This window comes from Rhea americana, unplaced genomic scaffold (genome assembly GCF_003343005.1).
Source record: "Rhea americana isolate MKP2758 unplaced genomic scaffold, rheAme1 scaffold_2, whole genome shotgun sequence".
Lineage (NCBI taxonomy): Eukaryota > Metazoa > Chordata > Aves > Rheiformes > Rheidae > Rhea > Rhea americana.
The window spans coordinates 15,230,549-15,255,143 of NW_028186149.1; the positions used below are offsets into that span (position 1 = coordinate 15,230,549).

The 24,595-nt window shown below is 39.3% G+C and overlaps 1 protein-coding gene across 1 annotated transcript in view; it reads right to left on the bottom strand.

Moving 5' to 3' along the window:
- ABCA4 (ATP binding cassette subfamily A member 4) overlaps positions 1-24,595 on the bottom strand; it is a 73,359-nt gene that overhangs the window by 12,029 nt on the left and 36,735 nt on the right. The window contains exons 17-36 of the mRNA XM_085303725.1: positions 24,390-24,488; positions 20,120-20,344; positions 17,131-17,308; positions 15,625-15,756; positions 14,716-14,855; positions 13,744-13,881; positions 13,297-13,484; positions 12,443-12,533; positions 11,672-11,877; positions 11,201-11,249; positions 10,438-10,679; positions 9,888-10,012; positions 8,562-8,660; positions 7,426-7,615; positions 5,189-5,283; positions 4,186-4,218; positions 3,012-3,117; positions 2,816-2,890; positions 2,192-2,361; positions 1,060-1,237 (exon numbers count right to left, since the gene is read on the bottom strand). Of these exons, the coding sequence (XP_085159851.1) occupies positions 1,060-1,237; positions 2,192-2,361; positions 2,816-2,890; positions 3,012-3,117; positions 4,186-4,218; positions 5,189-5,283; positions 7,426-7,615; positions 8,562-8,660; positions 9,888-10,012; positions 10,438-10,679; positions 11,201-11,249; positions 11,672-11,877; positions 12,443-12,533; positions 13,297-13,484; positions 13,744-13,881; positions 14,716-14,855; positions 15,625-15,756; positions 17,131-17,308; positions 20,120-20,344; positions 24,390-24,488 (2,759 nt within the window). The remainder of the gene's footprint in view (positions 1-1,059; positions 1,238-2,191; positions 2,362-2,815; positions 2,891-3,011; positions 3,118-4,185; positions 4,219-5,188; positions 5,284-7,425; positions 7,616-8,561; positions 8,661-9,887; positions 10,013-10,437; positions 10,680-11,200; positions 11,250-11,671; positions 11,878-12,442; positions 12,534-13,296; positions 13,485-13,743; positions 13,882-14,715; positions 14,856-15,624; positions 15,757-17,130; positions 17,309-20,119; positions 20,345-24,389; positions 24,489-24,595) is intronic.

Sequence of the window (24,595 nt, forward strand, 5' to 3'; positions counted from 1 at the left end):
AGTTTCTGGCRTTGCAAAGGCTGTGTATAAAATGGAGAATGCTACTAACTTGAACCACAAACCTGAGAGGAAGCTAAAATGTGCATGTTTTGGCAACTGCTCTGCTCAGCATCTCCACTCAGTAACAGTAGTGCTGGCTCACAGCAATGCACAGTGCTGCCTGTGCAGAGCTTTTCACAGCACAGCTAACACTGATTAACACCTTTGCACCAGGTGCTTAACGGCCACAGCTAGGCAGAATTCCTGGACAAGGAAGCTGCTGCGACTGGAGCAACTTGTGACCAGCAGACAATAGGAGCTTAGAGACCTGCTTCTTTTCCCTCATTTACTAAATTAGCACTTTGCTTAACCTCTGCATGAGGGAGCAGCCTTCTGGAGCCTAAAGGGGCCTCTTCATGTTCATACTTTTCTTATTGCATAAGCCCTTGGCTCCTTCCATTGTAGGGAAGGCATGGCTACAAAATAGGCCCTTGTTGTGCCTTAGGGAGGCAAAGAATTTGTTCCCTTGTAACAGTAGTGTGAGGATTAATGGAAGGATAGCTGAGCCTGGTCTAAGCAAGCCTGGCCTGTTCTTTATGAACAACAAAATGGGCCTCAACAAATACGTCACGTATCATTTTAGATACCCTAGAGTATTTTGTCTGGCCTCCAGCTGCGGCTCCAGCAGACTGTGCATCTGCCATTTAGATATCTTGAATATCTTGAAACACATTAAGGTGCTTCTAAAGGGCAGGTGTGATTATCTTTTAGCAACTGAGCTTTAACCTGCTATGGTTATTTGTATTTTATTACACATTCAGGGGTAAGGACTGGAAATCTATATGATTACAACACTTCCAGATTCATGAGTTGAATAATGAGTTGTGTACCTGATTTAATTTCCACATTTAAAATTATTTAGGAGAGGTCAGATCCTTAGCACATTCTCTGAGAAACACTTCAGGAAATAAATGCTTTGCAATGCTCGAAATTACCCTCACTCAATTCTCCTTTTAGGCCTCAGCTAATCCAAATCCATGAACAACTGCAAGCTATGAAATCAGGCCAGCAGTTACTCACTATGTCCCACATGAAGTTAGTTAACCAGTAGACAGCAGGGCTCACACCRCTGACAAACTGGAGGTGTTTGGCTTTTGTAACACGTTCTTGAATCAGGTACAAAACAAAACTGGCTGGGATAAAGGACATGGCAAAAATCACACAGATGGCAACAACAGCATCCACCGAAGTTGTCAGCCTGCATTGGAGCATAAGAAGAAGGGGCTGTGAGCAAGGGAATGGAAGCAACACAACACTTTTTTAACATCTGGGAAAGCTGGAGGCAATTTTAAGATCTAGMAATAGTAAGGTTGTTTTGAAAGTAGTTTTTTCCAATTCCAAAATGTGCTGATGTATTTTCCCATGGTATATTTGGGACAGTAGCTAACAAATATGAATGTTGATGGCTCCATTCCCTGATTGTTTTTACTTTCTCTGAGACAATTTAGTTTCTCTATATAGCAAGGTTTGACAGCCTTTCATGGGTGATGTTTTCTTTCTCAAACTAGGTAGCAAGGCATAATGGTAGAAGTGTTCTGGGAGCTGAAAGAAGAGGTATTCAGAGAGGCAAGACACAGTTGGATCAACAGCAAATCTTATCTTTGTGCTAAGGCAGAAGTTTTCAGCTTTATTGTTTTCTGAACTGAGTAGGAGACATGAGTGGCGAGTCATGTTGTCTCATGGGTGTCTTTTTCAAGAAATTATGTCTCCCAAGATTCTGGAACACAGCAAACCTACCACGTGCCTGTGTCCTTGGCACCCAAGCCACAGGCTGTTGGCTACTGCCTATYTGTAGTCACTTCAGGACAATTTCTGATCTCTGTGTTACTTCCCGAGTAGACCTACCAGCTTCAGAGCATGAAAGATGACTTTAGAACCTGGCTTCAGTGCTGTGAAATCAACAAAAAATGTAATCATGTATAACCAATGGTCACGGCTCATATGTGGAAATGGAGTGAACTTCTATGGGAACACAATGAAACAGAAAAGAATGGATTTTACACCTAAGTCCTGGTAAGAATAAAAACTTCTAGGAAGACCTTCCATATTCTGTGAACTGAAGTAACCCCACTCAGAGTGTGAGCACAGTGGAGGTGGTAAGCTGTCAGCAGAGGAAGGGGCAGAAGCCAGTGCAGAACACAGGCAAACTTACACAGTAACTTCAGAGAGCTGCTCCTTAGTGAGRTTCAGAGGATGGTTTATAACAGTGATTCCATATTCTTCAGGGGCTTGGCCAGTTCGCAGGTGAGCTCTAAGGATTCCATTATTGGCTACATTAAGGAAACTAACCATAGCATGCCAGCCTTTATTGTTAAACCACACCTAAAAGAGCCAGAAAGCACAACTTCATTTAGGAAGCTTTAAATAATAATCCTGTGCTGCAGGGAAAATCTTGACTGTCTTCTATCTGTTTTGGTGGGTATTGTCAGCCAGGAAGAACCCAGGAACACGATTTCCTAACTCCTAGGAACAAGTCCAGCAGGAGGAGCTCACACATTGTGCTTTTAAAGAATCATTTCTAATAGGGTTGGAAAACTACTCTACCAAGGTATATTGTAGGAGCACATTTTAACAGGATTTAGCAGGATATGTACGTCTCAAAACAATGTGGTTTGAAAAGCCCCTCCTACTAGAAATAATTTTGCATTTACATATTACTCATAATAAATATAGTGTTACAGTTCTTCTTGCATCTGATAATACCACTAAGAATATTCTCACAAATTGACATCCGCCTCAATAAAGATTGAGTTAACAGATTACTTCCAGCAAATACCTTAATATTATCTTCAGTTTCCATGTATTTAAGGAAATTAGAAATTTCTTTAGAAGCAGCYAGTGAAGTTTCTCCCTAAAATAAAGAAAAAAAGAAAACAAAAGGCTAAAGATCAGCTCTCTGGGGGGATTCTGGTGCTATGTTTTTTTTTAGCTTTATATATTATTTGATAAAGAGCCAAAAAATTCTTGCTTACTCCTGTTACATTCATCATTCGGCCAAGATCACTTAAAAAATCGATAACTTGATCTCCGGAAACATGAAGGACTGGGAGCCTTCCTCCTATAGAAATTCCTCCATATCTAACAAAGAGAACAGTATCATCAGTCTGTCACATCATGGTCCCAAAGCTCTGTACATTGATGGAAAAGCTAAAAGCTCCCTTATTATAAATTTGATTTATATACACGATGTAATTCACRTATAACATTCTCCACTCTTTTTCTAACAAACTGTATTAAGTCTTCATCATTTTACAAATAATAAAAATCATATTAGTTTCCAAGGGATTCATGTTAGGACCCTGAGAAAATTATTATTCAGATAGAATTCGTAGAGAAAAGTCATTGGTCCACTGTAAAATCTTTAGATTAAAATAACTGTCAGTCTTGTCTTGCTGTGGAGTTACTCCTTTTTCTTAGGCATTATAATATGACTGTTTGGATAACTACTGGATTCTCTATTGTTTTTTAAAGACTCATCAACACCTGAAGGAAGCCAGTCCTCCTGCTGCTACCTTTGAAGTTAACTCCCCTGATCAAAAACCTAAATAAGTAAGTTTTTCAAGCTAATCAGTCATCTTTCTAAGTCTAGTATCTGCACTGCACATATCACATAGAGGTTAGCTGTTGTCTTTATGTAAGTATAGAACCCTGGTGGAACTAGGGTTACAACTACTGTATATTTTGAGCATGGAGATGAGAAGCTGATTTTGTTACCTCTGCATATATGATAGGCTGCTGCTCAGGTTATATCTTCCTCACTTTTTTTATTCGAAGGGTCATATATTTCTGCACTGCCTTAGACAGAGCCACATCAGAGCAYTATTGCAATATAGCGCTCTATTGTATTGTAAGTCTCCACCACTCAGATCCCATTAGTCAGACTCTTGCAGATAATAAAACAGCGATAGTTCCATTGTGCTCCTCTGGCCTTCACCTTTGTAGGAGCAGCTCAGACAAATATAACCCCTTGTCTCTGTAAAACCCTTGCTGACCCCTAACCTATTTCACACTGTAGCCATCTCCATCTGCTCTGTGCATCTGCTACGATTACCCTGTCCATTCAGAGAAACACTGTGAGGCTCCATGGTTAAACAGAATTTCATTGTTTCTTTATTTACTACCATGACCTGTGAATTGGTTTCTTACCTTTGCTCRTTGACCCAGTATTTGCTCTTCAAGCTGAAACAGACAAACAGAATCCCATATCATGCACTGAACCAAAGTCAATGGTACTGTCTGCTTTAGACGGAAATTAAAGGTGAATTCCTATACCTTGCAGAACTTCAGTTTCCTAATCAGCTTGAAATTTTTATATATATGTATTCTCTGTGCTGATTACTTGGAGTTTTGGAGTTACCAGGACTTCTGGTATTCTCTGGAGTGTTTTTTTTCTCCTCTTTTTTATTTTCTGACATGATTCATMATCAGCTCATTCAGAGAAGAGCAAGATTTCTAGTCACACACACTGGCTTTATCCTAAATCCATAATGAATTGATTGAAAAAGATGTATCTAAAAGAATTGTAATATGTCCCAAGAGTCAAAGGCAGCCAGCAGATAGATAATATTGTGGGCATTTCAAGAGCTTGGCTGGAAACCAAAAGGGTAGAGATATGAATCAGAAATATTATGCCATGGACACTGCATATTTAATAACCATGCAGGGCATTCGGGCAGTTCAGGAGCTAGCAATAGGATAGCTATATTCGTTTAACATCGTCGCTGGATTCTTTAGCACTTCTCAGAAGCAAGTGCTAATTAACTCAAGCAGATGGTCATGCTAGAGTAGGTTTGTTTCTTCACATGCTCCAGCTAGTATCTCTGCGAGGCAGTTCACCATGTCATGCAAGTTCACAAATTTGCTCACTGTTGATATTGCTACCTCTAACACGGCATGCCCTGTGCATCAAAATTTATATTTGTCAATAAAGATAAATTATACAAGTAGATATAGTTAAAACATTTTAACTCTTCTAAAATAGGTATCTTCTTGTTTTTATATCAGGAGGATGGACATCCTGGGAGGAGCTGCTCATGCCTACAAAATACTGTGACAAATCAAGTGCTATGTTTTATCACATTGGTAATGAGAATTTCATGGACAGGCACAAAAAGCCATCTGTGAAAAACTAAGAAAAGCTGATCCTTACCTCCTTTTTATCAGGATGGGATATGTTTTCACTAGAAAATCTGAAATGTTTCTGTGAGTCAGATCTTGAAGAATTTCTGTGCTGTGCTGTACTCTCTAGAAGGAAAAGAAAACCCAATCAGTCACAGCAAACTTCACAGTCTCTAAACCTATTAAAGTAAGCTTTTGTCTGGAAACAGCATGACTAGCTTTGGTTTACAGGAATTGCATTATTCTAGGTGGACTTTGCTCAGGTTCATAGTATCATTGAAATCAGAGTGGGTCATTCATTTTCTAGCCAAAATATCCTTACTTCATTGAGATTCAAGAACAAATAATGAAATCACAGAAATCTGTGATGTCTGACAAAACAGTTGCAGTTCACTCAAAAACTTGTCCTATGTTTATTCAAAATAAAGGCCAGGTTTGCTCAAAACTTTTTCTTAATTATGAAAGAGGAGGCTTTTCAAACAAACTGAGGTCTTAGTGAAGATAAGGTTGTTCGTAGTTTTCCAAACTTTAGCAGGTTGAAATAAAAATTCATGTTAAAAACTATAAACTTGCTCAACTTCACTAGTATGTCAGATATCTGAATGAAGAGTACTTTCTTTTTTTAATGAAAATGATGCCATGTGATGCATTTGTAAGTGTCTTGCAAATATAAGGCTCCTGTGAAACTGAGAATCTCAAAGATGCTGAGTTCATCCCAGAGTAGAAAACACTTATTAAGAATTCCTGTACAGAGCGTAAACCTTGCAACCTGAAACCGGCCTAGTACACAGAAAATAATGAACTTTTTAGAAGTGCCTATATTTGTCCACAGGGAGGCAGTACTAGCTGACACAGAATAAATATGAGACAGGTGTCTAGCAGATTTTAAACAATACACAGTAAGACTAGTAGCCTTTTCACAGTGCCTTCGTTAAATGAACTGTCCACACCCAAACATACTTCACAATTATTTACATACTGTCCTTTCCCTGGAGAATCAAATATGACCTGTATCTTCATGACAAGTTAGGCAAAAGGATTAGGATAATATGTTACTATATTTAATACATTTCTCTTAGAGGACTAGAAAATTAGCAAAATAAAAGAAATAATTTAGGATCATACTTGGATAGAAAGTATAAGACTAGTTTTCTCTCTCAAATGCACTAGTATGAAATTATCAAAATTCAACTGTGGGTATCATTTAGATGGAGATTTCTTGGAAATCAAAAATAATTTGAGATGCTGTAAATGAAATCAGAATATAACCACTTTATTCATTTCTTATTTTGGTCCATAGCCTGGTATTCTATGGAAATTTGAAAACAACTTTACTTTGGTGTTTTGTGAATAGCGATAGAGAAACAAAGCAAACCAAATCTGTATTTTTAAAAAATCACGTCATGGATTTAGATACAGAAATTGATTAACCTTGTGCCACTGGTGTAAGAATGATAATAATTTTAGTAAGTCATTTAGCTAACGTGTGCAGTCTGGCAAACAGCAACATTAAAGTTGAACAGTCTGTACGGTGAGGCATTAACAGTTACTATTCTGAGTGCGGCTGCAGTTCTATTTTCTTTAAATTGTTAGAAAAACATTTAGAAAATGTAAACACTGAAAAGCTGTAATTTTCCCCTGCTTTACAAAAGAACAAGCACATTTTACAATGAGTATTACTAAGATTATTCACTGATACAAACAAGTGGGAATGTAGCTCTCTTCTCCATATAGCATTAATGATTAATAAATTACTCATCATGCACATGTACCTAAATAAAGATTCATTTAGCTAGCTTAGTACTTTATTTCTAGAAATGGAACCATATAAGAATATAAAAAAAAAATTTTGGGTTGACTCAACTTTAACTTTTCAAATTTTCAGTGAAATGATCCCRCCCATAAACCACGATTTTTGTTTTTTTAAGATTCTCAGTTTGGGGGCAATTTCAGTTATCTGAAAAAAAAATTTGAAAAGTTATCTGATGAATTGTTATTTTTTTTGAACTTTTTCTATATGAAAGTTTTGAAATTTAGAGGAAAGTATTGATCAAATTTCATTTAAACATGCAAGTTTTTTCGAACATATGAAACTGTGTTTTTAATTCCAGCAATTCCTGCTCACTTTAAAAAACGTACCCAGTTCCTCCCATATATGTTGGCTTGGCAAGGTATCAACATACTAAGCCTTTTTCCGTCACTGACCATCAGAGGCTTTTTTTGTCTGTTTGTTTTTTTAAACAAAGGTCTGTACCATAGGAAAATTACCTGTGGTGGTGGGAGGCCTCCTGCTCCTGCAGGGCACTCTGGCAGCATAGTGAGTTTTTTGTGAGTGCTACACTTGCAGGAAGGTGAAGGATTCTCAGGACTCCACTTGTGGCTTAGCAGGAGTCTGCTTAGGTTAGGATGAACAGCAGGTGTATTCCAGGCAGTTGGCATATTGGTGCAGGGGTAGTTCCTGTGCAGAGAAACATAGTATTTCAGCRGTGCAGAGACACAGTTCAGGAGAGCTCAAAAATCACAAYAGTCTTACCAAACATTCTCTTCTTAAACCTTATCTCATAAGTCATGACTAATGAGAACATTTTAGAGTGTTTGCTAAACATGAATAAATATCATCTCCCCTTCCCCACCACTTCCAAGGTTATTGTCTCCAGCTTGTGGGATGGGAAACGGAAGAAACAAGGGAATGCGTCTGATAGCACATGAAATCTTCTGCAGACATATCTTAGCTAGGAGATCATGCTTTTCTTTGCTCCCTGCTCATTCAATACTTTTTCCTCTTTTCTTTTTTAAAGTTTTCTCTTTGTTCTTCCTGCACTACGGGAAAGAGAGGAAGGGGAAGAGAAGAGAGGACAGAGAAGAATCAAGTTGATGGATATCAGGACTGGGAGAGAAGCAGGAGAAGAGGAACAAATGGCACATGAGGAACACAGCATGCCAAGTCATAAATGCCTCCAAACCAGGCCCCACAGTCAGAGAAAGTGGTAGGACAACAGATGTTAGCTTAAGAGCTCTGTTGATGTTCCTGCTTCAGAGTGAGGATAGCTCCAATAGAGACTGCCCTATTGCTACTTCATCATCTGAGCAATTGCTRAAATTATTCCTTCAAATTTTACCACTAGTAACAGAAAAAACCTAATGGGACTCACCTGTGGCATGTGCCAGGGAATCTGCAAAGATTCAGGTCTGATTTCATTGGCTTACTAATACACATTTCAAGGTTGTTTAAGTCCTAATATAAGGCCATATGAGCCAGCTTCCAGCTATTGACAGCTAGCACTGTGACTCACTCTTAATCCAGCACTGAAAAGTCAAGCCAATTCTTTCTTTCTTCCCTGCTCGGGTTCTACTGGTAATACCATGTTAGTGTCCAGGTCAAGGGAGATTAGCTAGCAACTTACGGAAGAGGTTGATTCTTCATACAGCGATTTCCAAATCCTGGTTTATTCAAGAAAGCATCAGTGAGGGAGACCATCTGCTCACTGCCAGGCTGCTCATTGCTACGGAAATAGGATAAGATTTTCTCTATAAAAGGATTTTAAACTACTATAAGGGAATACATATAAGCAAATGGTGAAAGGTAACCATATGGCAGAACTACATGCTCCCCTCCAAATGTTGGTAATTGATTTATTTTATTAAGGAAAGGCCAATCTTTCAAGATGGTTAATGAGTTAAAGYAATGGCATTACTTCTAACATGCCCCTACAGCACTATTCTCCAAAAAGGCTTGAACCCACATTTCTACACTCTCAGCCCAGCCACACCCAGTTATCAGAGGATGAAAACAGAGTCTACATTTTCATTTGCTGGGGCCAAGAAGACAATCTAGTAATAGTGATTAAGCATCAGTAGCCAACAGTTTAATAACAATAGACTACTGAATGTTGTTAGTACCAGGTGTTGCACAGATATGAATATCAGAATCTGCTTCACACATTAGCATGTGTAGATTAAATTAATTTTCCATGAGAATTTTCAATGTGAAACTCAGGGATGTGAAATTGGTTCCATTYCAAGGAACAATGTGATATGCTTCAAAATTATTGTGGTCTTCAGTTTCACAGCTTTTTGCTAGCTACAGTCTAGACTAGGTTTTAAATATTGCTTGTAAAGTTCTTCTGCATTGCACATATTTTGCATTGGTGCACGTTCTGTGCTTCTGGAGCACAAAGGACTTGTGCAGTGTCTGGACAGAACAGAACWGAAGCTTCTTTAAGGAACGAAAGAAAAGAGGGTGCTAGTAAACAATAAAATTTAGGCTCAGTCTAGGGATACAGTGTGGGGAGAAACAGCTGAGCAGCAACTAATAAAAATTTAATAAAAGTGTTTGTTTTCATCTTTATTCTATACCTTTGCACAAATATTGTACAAAGTATAAACAAATTTACCACAAGTCAGCAGATAGGTTTGAATCTCACAGTTCTAAGATTATGAATAAAGTAGTTCAGTGGCACATCCAAAATAGATTTCTTACAGTAGTGAATCTAYTGTTAGAAAGGATATAAGCATTTATAAGCAATGAGGTCATGAATTCAGGTAGGAAGAGGAGGGTACCAAAGACAGCAATGTTTGAGGACTATCATTTAGACATACTAGCCACTGTATTCCCCACCTGCACAAATTTCATGCTATTTTATGTCTGCTGATTCCAGCAGAGTTGTACTTTTTTTATACCAGTTAGACTGAGATGTACAGTGATTATTTAATGCAGTGATTCCCCTCACCTGAAGAAAGTAAACTGTTGTCCATAGATCCAAGGGTGTAAGGTTAAGGTGGGATATTCTCCAAATGGGGGAATAATGACTGTAAGTATTAAAGACAGCAACACAAARCTAGCAGGCAGAACAACCTGCAGGGAACACGAAAACATCACTCTAAGTTACATATATGTTCTACATTGACACCATACACAGCTCAGAATATAAAGGAGGGACAGTAGGAGAACATGGATCAAACCCACTTTACCTCCCAAACACCAACTACTTAATTGCCAATGCTTTCAGTTAGGATTCTGGTTGTTGCTGAGCTGTATTTTGTTAGAAAGTACGTGCTGGGCTACTAGCGACTGAATCACAAACTTGGTGAGGGTGACATACTCAGGGCAGAAGAAAAGAAGAAAAGGCGGAAGCTGGAACCATAATTAGAACAGCCTTCATAAGGACGCTGTTACCCATCAGTGGCACCTCTGGTTGCTTTGCATAGGGATGCTATTASGAAAGACAGTGTTGAGAACATTGTGGGAAAGAGTCAAGAACAGCAACAGTGAGTCAATACCTGGGATAGAAAGTCCTTGCAGCTGCGGGTGGCATGATGGAACCGTTTGATTAGCAGTGCTTTGATCTGCTGACATACAAGCTGAAAACCTTTATATTGCTGGGACCCTTTGCCTCCATTTCCATCTCCTGCTACRCCTACTGGCATTCGAGAAGTGTCATTGGTTTCTAGTGGGGTTTGTTCAGCTGTCTTGTTCTCAGTAGACATTTTGCCCAGAGTAGAACTGTTTACTTGAGCACCTCCTACATTAGGAAATATAGTTAATAATAGGAATTGCCCTGATGAAAAGGGACTGAGAAGACACTTTATCCTCTAGACATGATGGCAGACAAGCATTTTAACAAGTTTCAAATTTTACCAAATATGTACGTCGCATCACACACTGCTTTAATTACAACTGTTGCAGTATGGCTATATCCAGTGGCATTGTATAGGTAACACTCCTTCTCAGCAGGACAAAGAAGCTAATCATGTATGTAGTTTATGGACTGATGGTCAGCAAAGCATTTCATACTTAGACTACTGAAACCACTGACACACTAGAGACTTGACACTCCATTTTTATTTACAGTTAAGGGTCTGATTCAGTCTATATAAAAGTCTCAGATATCATGACAGCTCCTAAAAATAGACATTTGCTGATCAAGTGTATTTTGTCAAGAACACCATACAAGGACTGATAGTTCTCACACTCTTCTTTACTATGCATTCAGAATACAGAATAGCCCCYGGAAAAGTTTGTCAAATATTCATAGATCTCTACCTGCTTTTTGCATTCCAGGATCAGCTTCTGCTGTCGCCTTTAGGAAAACCTGCCATAGGCAAACACACTTCCAGATTAGGAATAGTACAAGTGCTGACCTCTGAAACACTACATACTATCCTTTAATGAGGTACTTTAGAAATAATTTTGGACACTTTCAGCACTCTTGCTTACTACATAACCAGAGATCTCTTATGAAATAACTCAGAAAACAAAGGAAGGAACAAACTAGGATACAAAGAGAGAGAGAATTCGGGATACTGAGTCATGTTCCATAAGGCTAACATGCAGTCAGACTTCAAGCCTTCCTCTGTGCCCATCTCAATGACTTTGACCGTGTCACATCAAATGTGACTAGGTTTGCTGGGCATATTAGGAATAAGTAAGATTTCACACTTAAGAACAAGAATACTCTCAGAAAACATTTGGGGACTGGTGGTAAGATCAGCAAATATTTTGATGYATCTGTACCTCTTCAAGTGGTGTATCTGAAACTCCAAAGCTGCTGAGTCCCAGGTCATCCAATGTTTCTTCCAGTTCTCTGAAGAGACTGGCGTAAGATCGCTGTTTAAAGTTTTTATTGGGCAAAAGGTAAACAAGTTCCTGACCAATGCTTTCGATTAATTTTGCTTCTGGGATATGATGATGAATTACTTCTGCTAGCTCATTCAGATCTCCTATGAAAAGTCAAAACAATGTTCAAAGAATGAATATTTATCCAAGCTGGGAATTAATTCAAAAGCTGTTGTTTGTACTATACAAACTGGCATTGTTTTATTTCATAACTCACAGATACCTCAGCTAATTCTCTACTAGACTTGACCATGTTGCTAGTTATGGCTCTGGAATAGGAGTAGTTTCTTGCAGTTTCCTGTCGCAGGAAATTGTTTGAGGTCTGTTAGTAAAACGTAAATATATGTTCCTGAATATTTGTTAAGTTATTCTTTTGGGCAGAAAAGCCAAAAAGACATTGGTTTGTAATTAAGAAGCACCCAAACTTCCAGTTCAGCATCTGTACCTTAAATCACATATATATCTAAATGGTAAGCAAAAGCCCAAGGAAACCTTACAAAATTAATGTTACAATAAAATACAGGTMTCAGAGGCAAGTGCTGGAAAAGGTGGCCTTGGCAGCAGTTATCTGTAAGATGAGAGCACCACGCAACAGGAAATGTAGCTTCTTTGCTGGAGCATGTGTTTGCTGCACTGTGTGCTGGAATACCAAACCATTCCATTTCTTACCATCCAGTTCCTGCTCTGGAGCACCTTCTTTGTCCCTGCACGTACAGCTGGAGCAGGAGCAGGAGCACTGAGATCCACAGCTACAGAGAGACTGTTATAGACAAGCAATAGATACAAAGACGAAAGTGCATCAGATAAATGCAAAGCAGGATGTAAGGGGTGTCAGCCTTTGAACAGTTTGCATCAGTGAAAAATGTGTTGTATCTGGAACATCTTGAACATATTGCACTGAGATTCAAAGTCATCCAAGGACTGAATTAAGCAGTGCAGAAAATAAATCRATCTTCACAAGCTGTTTCTGCGTATTCTAAGTTACACATAGATAGCCAGGGAAATGCAGCTAGCAGTGGCCATGCTTTTGCAGAGCATGCTTCTACTAAAACTGAAGGTTTCACCAGCAGCAGAAACACTCCAGATCCCTAATTCTCARGTTGTGGGAAGCTGGTTTAGATATGGATAAAGACAGATTCTCCTAGTTTCTGACCTAGTTACTAGAGAAAAAATGTATTTACATCCAGTCTACTGCAAAAAGCTGGCATCAGAAAGACCCACGTATGGACAAAGGCAACTTGATATGTAAATGTTTAGACATACTTGACTGAACAGAATGAACTATAGACCACTGAAGGCTTCATGTCTACTTATTATTTTCACCTGTCCTGATAATACAAATTTATTACAGAGATTCTCGTGTAGCCATATAATTTCATGAAGTGTAAAATTTTATCATTGCTTTCTTCATTTTGAAGTCAGTTTTGTCCACAGCCACAAGCAACACTTGTTTGCTTTCTACCCTGGTACACCACAAGAATACATGTAAGTATTTTTTAGATTACATGGTGCACCATACTTACTGCATCCTTTCTACTTCTGGTGCTTTTCGTTTTGCGAACAAGGGTGAGATAGAAGCCAGATCCAAAGCAGTTCTTTAGGAAAACTGGAGAGCCTGAACAAAAGAGTTTCCCTTGGGATATGATGGCTACTCTGTCTCCGAGGATATCTGCCTCATCCATATGATGGGTTGACAGGATGATGGTTCTGCCTAGAAGAAGGGACAAGGAAGACTCTTCAAGGCATGGACCCTCTCATGAACTCAGAACTGTACAGAATTTAGGCAATTAATGCAGGGTTTTCTCAGTACCAGAGCCAGGTCTCAGGGTTGCCTGCTGCATAGGTGCCTGCTCAGAGAATCTTGTTTGCACGCGTTCATATCCCAGCATCGGTGACCATTTATGCAGCAGGCACGTGCTGCATCTATGACAGGTTTTAAAAAACCCAATTCCCTCTCACAAACCTGTTACCTGAGCGATACTTCAGCAGAAGATCCCAGATAGATCGCCTGGAATATGGATCAACTCCAGAAGTGGGCTCATCCAAGACCACCACTTTTGCTTCACCAACAAAGGCAATGGCAACAGACAGTTTCCTTTGCATTCCACCTACCAGAGGACAGGGACATATTCAAGAGTCTGAGATGACAGCTGCATAAATGGCAGGGATGCAATGAACTCAGCTCTTCAGTGCTGATCCTGATCCAAGTAAAACAAAACCCATCCTTGACCAGAAATCTGTTTGCAGATTTTAATAGCTATTTTTTATAAAGTTCAGAACAATTTGCTTTCTTTTTAGTAATTATTTTTAGAATGTTTCACATATGTGCTGCATTTTCTGGTTCTGGCCAGATGCAATAGTACAAAGATCTGGGATTTTTCATGTTCTCATATCAAGTTGTCCTACTTTTACAGCTGCAAGCAGGACAAAGAGGTATAGGAACTCCTGGGTGTTTATTCAAATCAGCTTTTGAATATAAATGTGCAAATGTATCCTTTATTAATATGTCCTTGCAAATACACTACATACCATTTTGCCTTTAGAATTAAAGGAACTGTCCCTAACAACTGATACAGTATTCCAGAGTATTCACCCAAATTGTGGAGCAGCAAGATGGTATAATATTTCATTTAGCCTGAAAAAAAAATCAAACATTGTATTTTGTTTCTTCTTATAGTGACAGCTGTATTTTTGATACACTCATTTAAAAATATAGCCTTAAGTACATTTTGAATTTATCCCATATTTAGAAGCAGTAGAAGCTTTAGGGACAGATTGTGCCATCTTTACTATTTGTGTAATCTTTTTAAGGATCTCTTTCACAATAAAGAGCTCCATGGGGCACRGTGAGGTGGCAGGATATGGTCCCACAGAACTCACAAGATAATTGCCCAAAGAAAAAGAAAAGGCAGCAGAGAAAATTTTGAGAATTCCCTAGGCACCTGACAAATTCTGAGCCTCTTCATTCCATTTATGGGTGAGGCCCATGTCTTCCAGCATCGCTTCCAGTTCTTGCTCAGCTTCATCTCTGGATCTCCCTTTCAGCTGGGCATAAAACAAGATGTGCTCCGCTACAGTAAGGCTGTGAAATCAGACAGAAGGGCATAGAGTCAGTTTAAATGAATAAGCAGACTTCTTCCCAAATAGTAATAATTTCACTTCAGCTTTATCCTGCTGAAGGAGGGGGACACTGTTTTATGCTGAGTCTAGATAATAGATAGTCTTTTGGATCAACATATCTTAGTGAAATGTCACAGGCTCTTTCTCCACCTTTTCAAAGCAGAACTCACTACCAAAAGAACAGGCAGAGTAGGTGTCAAACCATCCATTTAAAAACAAGAACAAATGGGGTAAAAATAGGAACTCATGGGGGCAGCTGCACTGATGAAGAGAGATGGCTGTTGGGACGAATACAAACTGATGGTAGTGAAGCTGGAAAACATCTGAGAAAGTGGTCAGTGCTTAAGTGGTAGTACAACATGGGCATGAAAGATTCCTCTACTGCACTGTGGGTCCACTTTTCTAGTAAAAAAGTGGCCTAAATTATAATGCATGAATCCTCAGGCCGAAGTATTACAATACTCCACACTGCAAGAGAAAACATCAATGCCAACAACAGTATCATTTTCTTTGGAAACCTCTTTGTTCTCAACTAAATGAAGCAGGAGAATAAGAATTTTTACTTACTCTACAGGACAACACCTGTACCATGGGAATGTTAAGAGCTAGAAGAAGGCTTTTGCAATATATCCACTGCCAGCACACCAAAGGAAACAATATAAGCTTTGGGGATATACCAAGCATGCAGACTAGGACCCTTGCTCTTAAAGCTAGTGTAGAGTGACACTTACTGATTGAATAAGATGTTGTACTGAGGGCACATGCCTAGTCTCTGCCGAATGGAGTCCATATGAGTTTGAATATCCAGGCCGCCAATCAGCACGGTTCCAGAGGTTGGTGGGAACAGGCCTGTCAGTATTGACCTGGGAAAATAAAATGAGCAAATGCCCATTCATCTCTGAAAAATCAGAAGATTCCTTGCGTAATTCCACCAGGAGGAGCATACTGACTTCTTACTATGGGGCTTGATGAAACAACTSAAGTGGAAACAGTATGTATAACCACCCTTGCCTGGCTAATATGTAACTTCTGGTAGGACCTGTCTGTATGGTCCCGGCCTGCATTAGAAAACCGTTTCAGTCAGCCTGGTTTAAACAARCATTTCAGAGTAGTTTGTTAAGGATGTTACCCCACCCTTCCATACAGAGGGTCTACAATTAAATTCACTGGGACCAAGATACAGAGGAATTGTTTGACATCTGCATCCATGCTGAGTCATGCCTTACAGCTTTATCTACAGTAAAACGGAAGGAGGCAGAACATTATCTTGCAAATGGGTGGAACTTGTACTAGAGTTAGATGAATAATAGATTTTTCAGTTCTGAAAATTTCAAAGCAATAGATTTTTTTTGCTTGTGGAATATAAAAATCAAATTTACAAAAATTTCTGCAGACTGCAATGTTTTTGTTTTGGGTCAAACATATTTCCTGTAGAATAATTTAAAATACACTTAAAGTACATTCCAAATTAAAATTTTTTTTTCAATTTAGAAACTTAAGTTCTGGTTAAACAGTTTAGAAACTGTGCAACTGGGAAACAGCACTTGAGAAGCATCAGTTCTTTCAGTATTTAGTGGAACTGTTACAAACCCATCATAAGTTTTGTTCACCAGTGAGTCCTACTTTGTCAAATAAAGTTTTTGACAGATARCATTCCATGTTTTGTATAAAGAAAACTAAATATTCCTAAAGTTTGGCTTCCTGAGACTCTGGTGTTGTAGGGCTAAAGAAACATTTGTAATCTGGGTGTGGATCTTGCACATAGGTAATCATTTTATCTAAACAGCATCTCTTACCAGTTGGGGCTATATTACATACTCCTTTGCACACAGGCCAAGAAACATGACTGACACAAAGCCTGTTGGAGAAATCAACACTATATAGACTGTGCTGGCCTTCATACCTGCAGCTCTTTCAGCCAGAAATTCTTCTCCCACTTCACCTATTGGAAGTTTTACCATGAAAAGAGTGCTTTGAGGGAGAGAATTGCTTCCTCCTCTCTAAAACTTTCTAAACTTTCAYTCGCAAGTCTTATGCATTTCTTTCCTCCTAGGGCTTTAGCTAGTTCAGACTATCTTCTTTTTGTGTAGGCGCAGCATTTCCCTGTCTGGAAAAAATGTTGTGTGTCAAACTAGCTGCAGGGGTGATAAGAGTAATAAGGTAAGAGTGAAGAGAGCAGGCCTCAGGACAGAGCAACAGGACACTGCCCCAGATTTACTTCTAAAATACAGACTTACATGGTGGTTGTCTTTCCTGCTCCATTGTGACCAAGGAAGGCTGTGATCTGGCCCTCGTAAAAAGTAATATTCATCCCATCTATTGCTGGCTTGGGCCTGCTTGCAAAAATCTTCACCAGGTTCTCAACGCACACTCCTGGAATCAAACCTGTTGGCTCAGGCTCGAAGAAGGTATTTACTTGAAAGTCAAGAAATCAAGAATGAAAAAAAGAAAAAAAGGTCATGTTTTGATTCTAGCTTTCAGGATGACTCCTGAAAAGTACAAGCCCAGTAAAATACAGCATTATGTACCAGGGCCAGATTCTCCAGTTATACCAGTATCAAACTGAGACAAGACTACTAATTGCAGGGCAATTTATTCAGATTTACCACGCTGTCAATGAAAGGAGAAACACAGCTCAGAATTGTAATGGTCTGTGGAGAGGTAACCCACTGGATCAGGTGAAGCTAACATATTTTCTGTTTTTATTGTGTAACAGAAAGATTATTTTGGGACTGTATTCTGTAAATAATTAGATAAGCTGAGAGATTACATTAAAGAAGCAGCAGGTTACCTTTCCAGCAATGCTGAAATCTGCGATTCAAATCATCTGTCCAGCTGTGCATTCTTTTAACATTATGCTTTAAAAAAAATAACATTTGTCTTTAATCCTAGTAGGTGAAATTTACTCCCTTGTTGAGGCCAGTTCAAGACTTGGGCAGTATCTAGCATGCGCTCTACATGGAATGGCTTTCTATCAGGACTAAAAATGCATTACTTTGAATATCACCATTAGGATGTTTTATTGTGTCAACTTCTAGACAAAACAAACTTCCTTTGAACTAAATGAATCCCTTGGGCAATGTGAATTATAGGAGTTGAGAAATTTAAACTAAAGACCCCCCCCCATCCACTTTTGTTTATACAGAATGCCTAAGGCTTTGTAGGGTGGCTTGTTTTGCAAATGCAGTTTACTTCATTGTTCAGCACCCAGCAGGCCTGTGTGGAGAGCAGCCAGTATCATCTTGGTGAAAACAGCCCCACTTCCATTAGCGACTGCTATGACTGTCATTATAAACAACGCTGAGGGAACAATTCCCAAATACTCTGCATAAGTGAGAGCTGTACATACCACAGTGCAGCTGAAATCATTGTCCTATATCGGACAGCTTTATTTTAAATGAAAYGATGCTTATGACAGACCTTTCTTTTGCTTTGTGAAGCAAAGCAAAAAAAAGTTTTCCTTGCACCTCAATGGATCAAATACAATCTTCCCTGAATTCACAAAAGTTTAAATGGAAGCTAGCTTGATACTTCTGCATATATAGGAAACTGAGGTAATATCCTGGCTCTTGGATGTACCATAAGCTCAGTTCTCATTTGCCTACAAGACCTATTGACAAGTTCTGAGGTAAATGTTCCGATAGTTTCCCTTAATACCTGCTTTGCATTACTTGCATGGCACAGGTAGAGGGATGAGTTCCCCTTTTTGTGGTGATCCACGTTTCTACTCTGATACTACTGCTTCCATGCAGCTTTGGGCCATTTGGGTCATTCTTCAGGGGTGGTAATATTTGTGGATGTGGTCTTTGATGAAAGCTCTACTTAAAACACAGTGAGCAGTTAGGACAGATTTATAGTGTTTCTGTCCATGCTAGCGTTGGACGGCCCTAGAGTTAAGCCCTTASAACCAGCCTTCAGTTCCCATTCCACTGGAGTCAGCTCTTACATGAACCATTTTGGTAACTGGGTTGAGCTATACCAGGTCTACTCTCAGCTTCTCCACATGCCTTGTGGCTGGCTGAAAGGGAAGACAAGCTTTTTTTTTTTTTTTTTTTTTTTTTTTTTTTTTTTTTTTTGTGTGTGTGTGTGTGTGTGTCTGTGTGTGTGCGTGTGTGTGCAGTAAGAGGTAAATCCCTAATTCTCTGGTCGTGCAGCAGCTGGAATTTGAGAGCTGAGGAGCACAGCACCTCAAAGATAAGGCAGTGCTAGGAGAAGACTGGCTAAAGTGACCTTTGCCCTCTGCCTGTCTTATTTCTTTTGAAGTCCTATCCTGCTTCCATTCAGCCTGAATGCATGTTTTCAGTGCCTACGTGAGTACTGATGACTCTACTTTTATCTCCAGCTTTTCAAAAGAGTTAGAGTGAGCCACAGCAGTCTGTAGCTGCCTTTGCTAGAGAATCCACATGCATTCCTCTGAGTATCACATGCAGAAAACTCCTCTAGCTCCCCACCAAAGATGACATTGGCACTTGTAAACAAGGCAGGTCATTCAGGAATTCTTAGATGGTGTCTAATGTCAGCATCAAAAAAGGCTGCAGACAGACACATAGAACACTTCAGATAAATCTCTTTGAAACCAGCCTTTCCCTACAGATGCAAGACATGCTGATGATAGGCAAAAAATGGGACTGGAGGGAATAACATTCCTCTCAGCATAAGCATTTGTATTGAAGTCATGGCTCTGTTTAACCCTACGAAGTCAACATACATGTCTCTGAAGCTTTTCCTAACCAGGACACTAATCTACTATAGAGACAGCCTGCATTTTCACTGTAAAAAAAACAAGCTACAGAGAGTACTCATTGAGGACAACTTTCTTAAGGGGTGATAGCTAAAAATATTCTGAGGGATTACATATGTAAGTGAATGTAATTGTGAACCTAAGAGGGTAGCTGGGGGAGTCAGTGTCTCTCCTGAGTTTAGCTCTGGTAGTCGCATACCCCCTGGCAAAATTCAGACTATTCCTTGCTGAACTACAGTGAAATACCAGCCACAATACAACTGAGTGCCTCCTGCAGAGACAGTACTGCCACACTACGGTGTCAGGAGGAGAGCTACTGCCAAAAGAGTATGACACTACACCGTACTTTTAAGGAGAAACTAAGACTGATGTCTATAGCCTACTACGCTTGTAGTTTTTCTGCAGTCATTCCTACATCCAGGTCGTTACAAAGTACAATGAGTATAATATCTGAGAAGTACTCAGGTTGCTCTCTCTCTCCTTACTATTCATTTCATCTTTGTCCTCGACATCTGCCTTAGGCTTCCCCTGCTCCTTCGGTTGTTTTTTTCGTTTGTGTTTACATTGTTTGTTTTTACCATCCTTCTCCCCCTGGCTGCCACTCTTTTCTTCTGGCTTTTCAAGTTCTTCAGATTTCTCTGTTCTGCTTTCATTTTTTTCTCCTTCCATGGCCTTCTGATCCACATAGCCTTCTGATTTTGGACTTTTTTCTATATAAACCAAAAGTAATGAACATTTAATAAACAAAACTTAATTTTATCTCTAGAGCTGCTTTGGGAAAAAGGAAGTAGGCCTAACTTTTCAAGAGCATTAATCAAAACACTYTACTCAGGTTAGGAACATAGTACTTGAAGCCATCTAGTTCAAAACCTAATTCTTAGTAGTCAGGAAGGGATATTTAGGAAGGAGGACTAATAAATTTGCAATTATAGGCCCAGGGTAGAGGCTCCTTAATAATACTAGGTACATTTTTTATACATCATATTCTATCCATGCAGCTCCAGACTATGTTTTTCACCACTCTGACAGAAAGGCCATAGAAATATTTCCCAGTATGACAAGGAGTGAGAGGAAAAAAATCTAAATGAAAGTTAAATGAAAAGCAAACTGCTACTCAGGTTAAGAGACTAGCTCCAGACCACAGTAAAGGAGTCAGTGTCAACTTTTGTACAAGAATTTCTACCTTCCTAGCTTCCTTTTAGATTTTGCTGCCCAGAAGGAAAATAGTTACACAAAATTACCCATGAGGACAGGCTTGAAGCAGGAAAAAAAGGGTGATGTAAGAGGAGGGAGTCACTAAAGGAACAGTTTACATAACAGATGCAAGCTGGTAGCCTAGAATGCAACTAGCACATTGTAATTTATCATATGGTCTAGGATTTAATTTTGCTGTGAAATTTCACCATAACTTTATGCAATCAGAAATTTTAACCCATAAAGCCTTACAGACCTCTAGGGATCATCTGGTCCAACCCTCAGCATAGCCCATACAGGGATTGAACCTGCAACCTTGGCATTAGCAGCATCACGCTCCAACCAACTGAGCTAAACCTCCCCCAAAGGTGAACAAATAGCAATRAAGTTTGCCTAGTCCTAAAACTGACAAAATGGAGACTACAGAAGTGCACTGATAGAACCACATTTTTTAAAGTACCAGGATAATTAATTAACCAGCTTAATTTCATTTTCAGCCTTGCACTTATTTTATCTGACATTTTTATGTCCTGTTTTCTTCCTAACATAYTAACCAGACGATAAGTGAAGAAAATGCTTTGTGTTACTTGAACGAAAGACACAAGTTGAGAAAAATTTTACAGCTGTTCATGTAAGCTGAGGTATTGAAGAGTCCTAGTACTTCCAGTAGGTATCATGTGCCTTCTACAAAGACATTCATCAGTTAGAGATGATCTTTCCAACTGTCCCTGCCTGAGAAAACCCACRGAGATGTTCCGCAGAAGAAACATTGAAATAAGACAGATCAAAATCTTATAAATGAGTTTCAGCATGCTCCAAGGTTAGCTAAGATCGGGTAGGTATAAACAGCAATAATATTTCCACATAGCCTTCTCTTCCTAAGGCTGGGCAGATATACCTCTCAGCATGTCCTCATATGCCAAATGCTTCAGCTTCCTAATCATCTTGATGGCTCTTCACTCAGTTCCCTCCAGTAAGTCAGTGTCTTCCTTGCACTGAAGAGACTCAAACTGGATAACACAATACTCCAGATGCRGTCTCTCAGACCTGATCAGAGGGGAATAATCACTTCCCTTTAACTACTGGCTACACTMTTGCTAACACAGCTCAGGATGTGTTAGCATCCTTTGCTGCAAGGGCAAAATTGGTTGATGGCTCATGCTCAACATGTTGCCCACCAGGGCTTTTCTACAAAGCTGCTTGTCAGCCAATTGGTGCCCAGCCTGTACTGTCATGTGGAGTTATTTCAGTAATAGTAGTAGTATACATTTGCTTTTTTTGAACTTCATGATGTTCCTGTCAATCCATTTCTCCAGCCTGTCAGGGTCCCTCTGAATATCTGCCCTATACGCCAGTGTTCCCTCCAACTTGTCATCTTCTCCCTGTGCTTCTGGAAGATGGGTGTGGCACTTGCCTTTTTTCAGTCTTCAGGAACCTCCCCCCAGTCAATAGAACCCTTCAAAGAGGAGAGCAGCCTTACAGTGACATTGACCAGCTCCTTCAGCATACACAGATTTGTGTGTGTCCACATAAAACATTCCATTTCTTGCAGATAAGAGAAACTTATGGTTCCTAGCACCACTAGAGCTTGTAATTCATCATTCATATCAGTGAAGCTTCAAAACTTTTTTCAGCCCAGAAAAATAAATTGCTGTTCACAGTGAAGTTACATGAGGCAGCTCGAGGTGTTATGAAAGGTTACCTCTGCTGAAAGATAGGTGCCTTGTGGCCTTCCCACCCATCTCCCCATGCTGGCCTGCTCCTACCACCTGCTTTGTGCCAGCTCTGGAGGTCTTCAGAAAATTCTGTGAGGTAATTCAACTCTCATATCTGGCAGAAAAGTAACTTAGCAAAGTAGTGGGCAGTTTTCAGCTGGGTTTGTGAGTTGAATCAGCTCACTGAAAGTTCTAAAATACCAAAGCTAGTGGGAAGGTGGGGATGGCAAAACAAATCTAGGATGGAAGCTGAGGAAAGAGGCAAGATCTCCCCATTTTTCTCAACAATGAGCTGTTAGATCCACTCAGCTATCTGATATAACATYACCTACAGAATGAACTCCAGGCTTGACTTAGGCAAAATGTTTTATCTAACCAATCTAAAAAATGCTAGTAAAAGCTCATAATATAAAAACTTGACAACAAATCAGAAGCCATTAGTTTTTCTGTTGCTGACCTATGTGAACAACAATTCTGGGGGGGTTTACAAACCTTCTCATGTCCTTTAGTTTGAGTATTGAGAAATTTTGTGCCCCCTCTTGTATTGGAAATATATTAAAGAGCACACAAAATGTGTGAGGCACTAAATTCAATCAGAAAATGGAWATCTTTTCCTGCTAAAGTTTAGAAAATGTTAAAACCCTATAAGTAATTCTGTACTCCAACTTTGAGATATTCGAAGAAACACTGGTGTAGGATCTACCCAAATTCCTTGGAAAGTCAGTGAGATGTAAAGGCTGACATCTTATTTACGTCTTTGGAAGATTTTCCATTCATCTGTAAACATGCTCCAAGTCCTCCTTTGTCTCTCTCTCTCCTCCTTCCTACAAAATCAAATTCGAATCTGGTGTGCAGCAGACATAAAGCAGAAGTAAACAGATGCAGATAACAGAGGCCATAATATCTAGAAAAGCCTCGACTATTTTGAAAACCATCAGAGTAAGTCTAAAGGAAAAGCTGCTCATTCCCTTAGAACGCACCAAAATGCAAAATCTCTTCAAAGAGAACAATGTTACAGCCTTCTCCTTTCTGATCAAAATATGTGAGCAGTGGATGTAATATTAACATGTTTACAGAGGATTAACTCCCTGCTAGTCTTGAAGCATCATCCTGAAATGAGACTGCCTTGAGAATGGTCTGTCAGAGCTGTGAAAGATAAGAACGGTAAYGAAAACACTCATATTCATCTGTCATTTTGATTGGTTTCACTGTTACCTTGTAAATTTAAAACAGGTTCTAAAACACTGCCTTCAGAAAGCATCTATTCCAGACATTAATCATCATTCAGTTTAATTTCTATTCAAATAAAATCACTCRAATGTTGTTCTTAATTACTCAACATCAACGCACAGAAAAAAATTCTACAAAAGCAGGACTCTTGCACTCACTAAAGTTGGTGCAAGAGTGGTGTCAATTTAGATCTTGCCTACCATTGTAATAACCCAAAGGAAACAGAGTTAAATTATTGCCAAGCTGGGTAGAAGAGAATCACTTTTAGAAGCATGGGTGAGTCCTTGCGTATATAAGATTAGCAGTACTCGTTTCACTCAAATCCTGTGTTGGGCAATGAGAACTCCTTGAATGTCTCTAGATGGTTAGAGAGCGAGGACTTTGATGTTGCTTGTTAACCCTTGTTTTAGAGGCCCTCAGATGAACAGTAACTCATCTCTAATAATCATAATAATAGCAGGCCACTACAAGTTCAAAGGCATCTGCCAAGATTCACAGTATATGGCTCTCTCTAATCTTTTCAGCAGGTCATTTAACGGAAATGCCATGCAGTCATCTCTAAGCAGACCAGTGTTTCTGAAGCTGTTCTGAATACCAAAGTTTTGAAAGAACTCACCATTAGCAATCGCCGTTTTTTCAGTTTTTGGGTGTCCAGAGCCAAACCAGTAAGATTCCTGCAGAGGAAAATACCAGGGTTGTGGTAGCCCATAGTCCCCTAAAAAATAAATAGAAAAAGCGTACTTCATAGTCACATTTCTCAGTGGGCACAGAWCCATCTATGCAAAGCCTGAGCTATAATTATAAACACTTGCAGTTAAATCA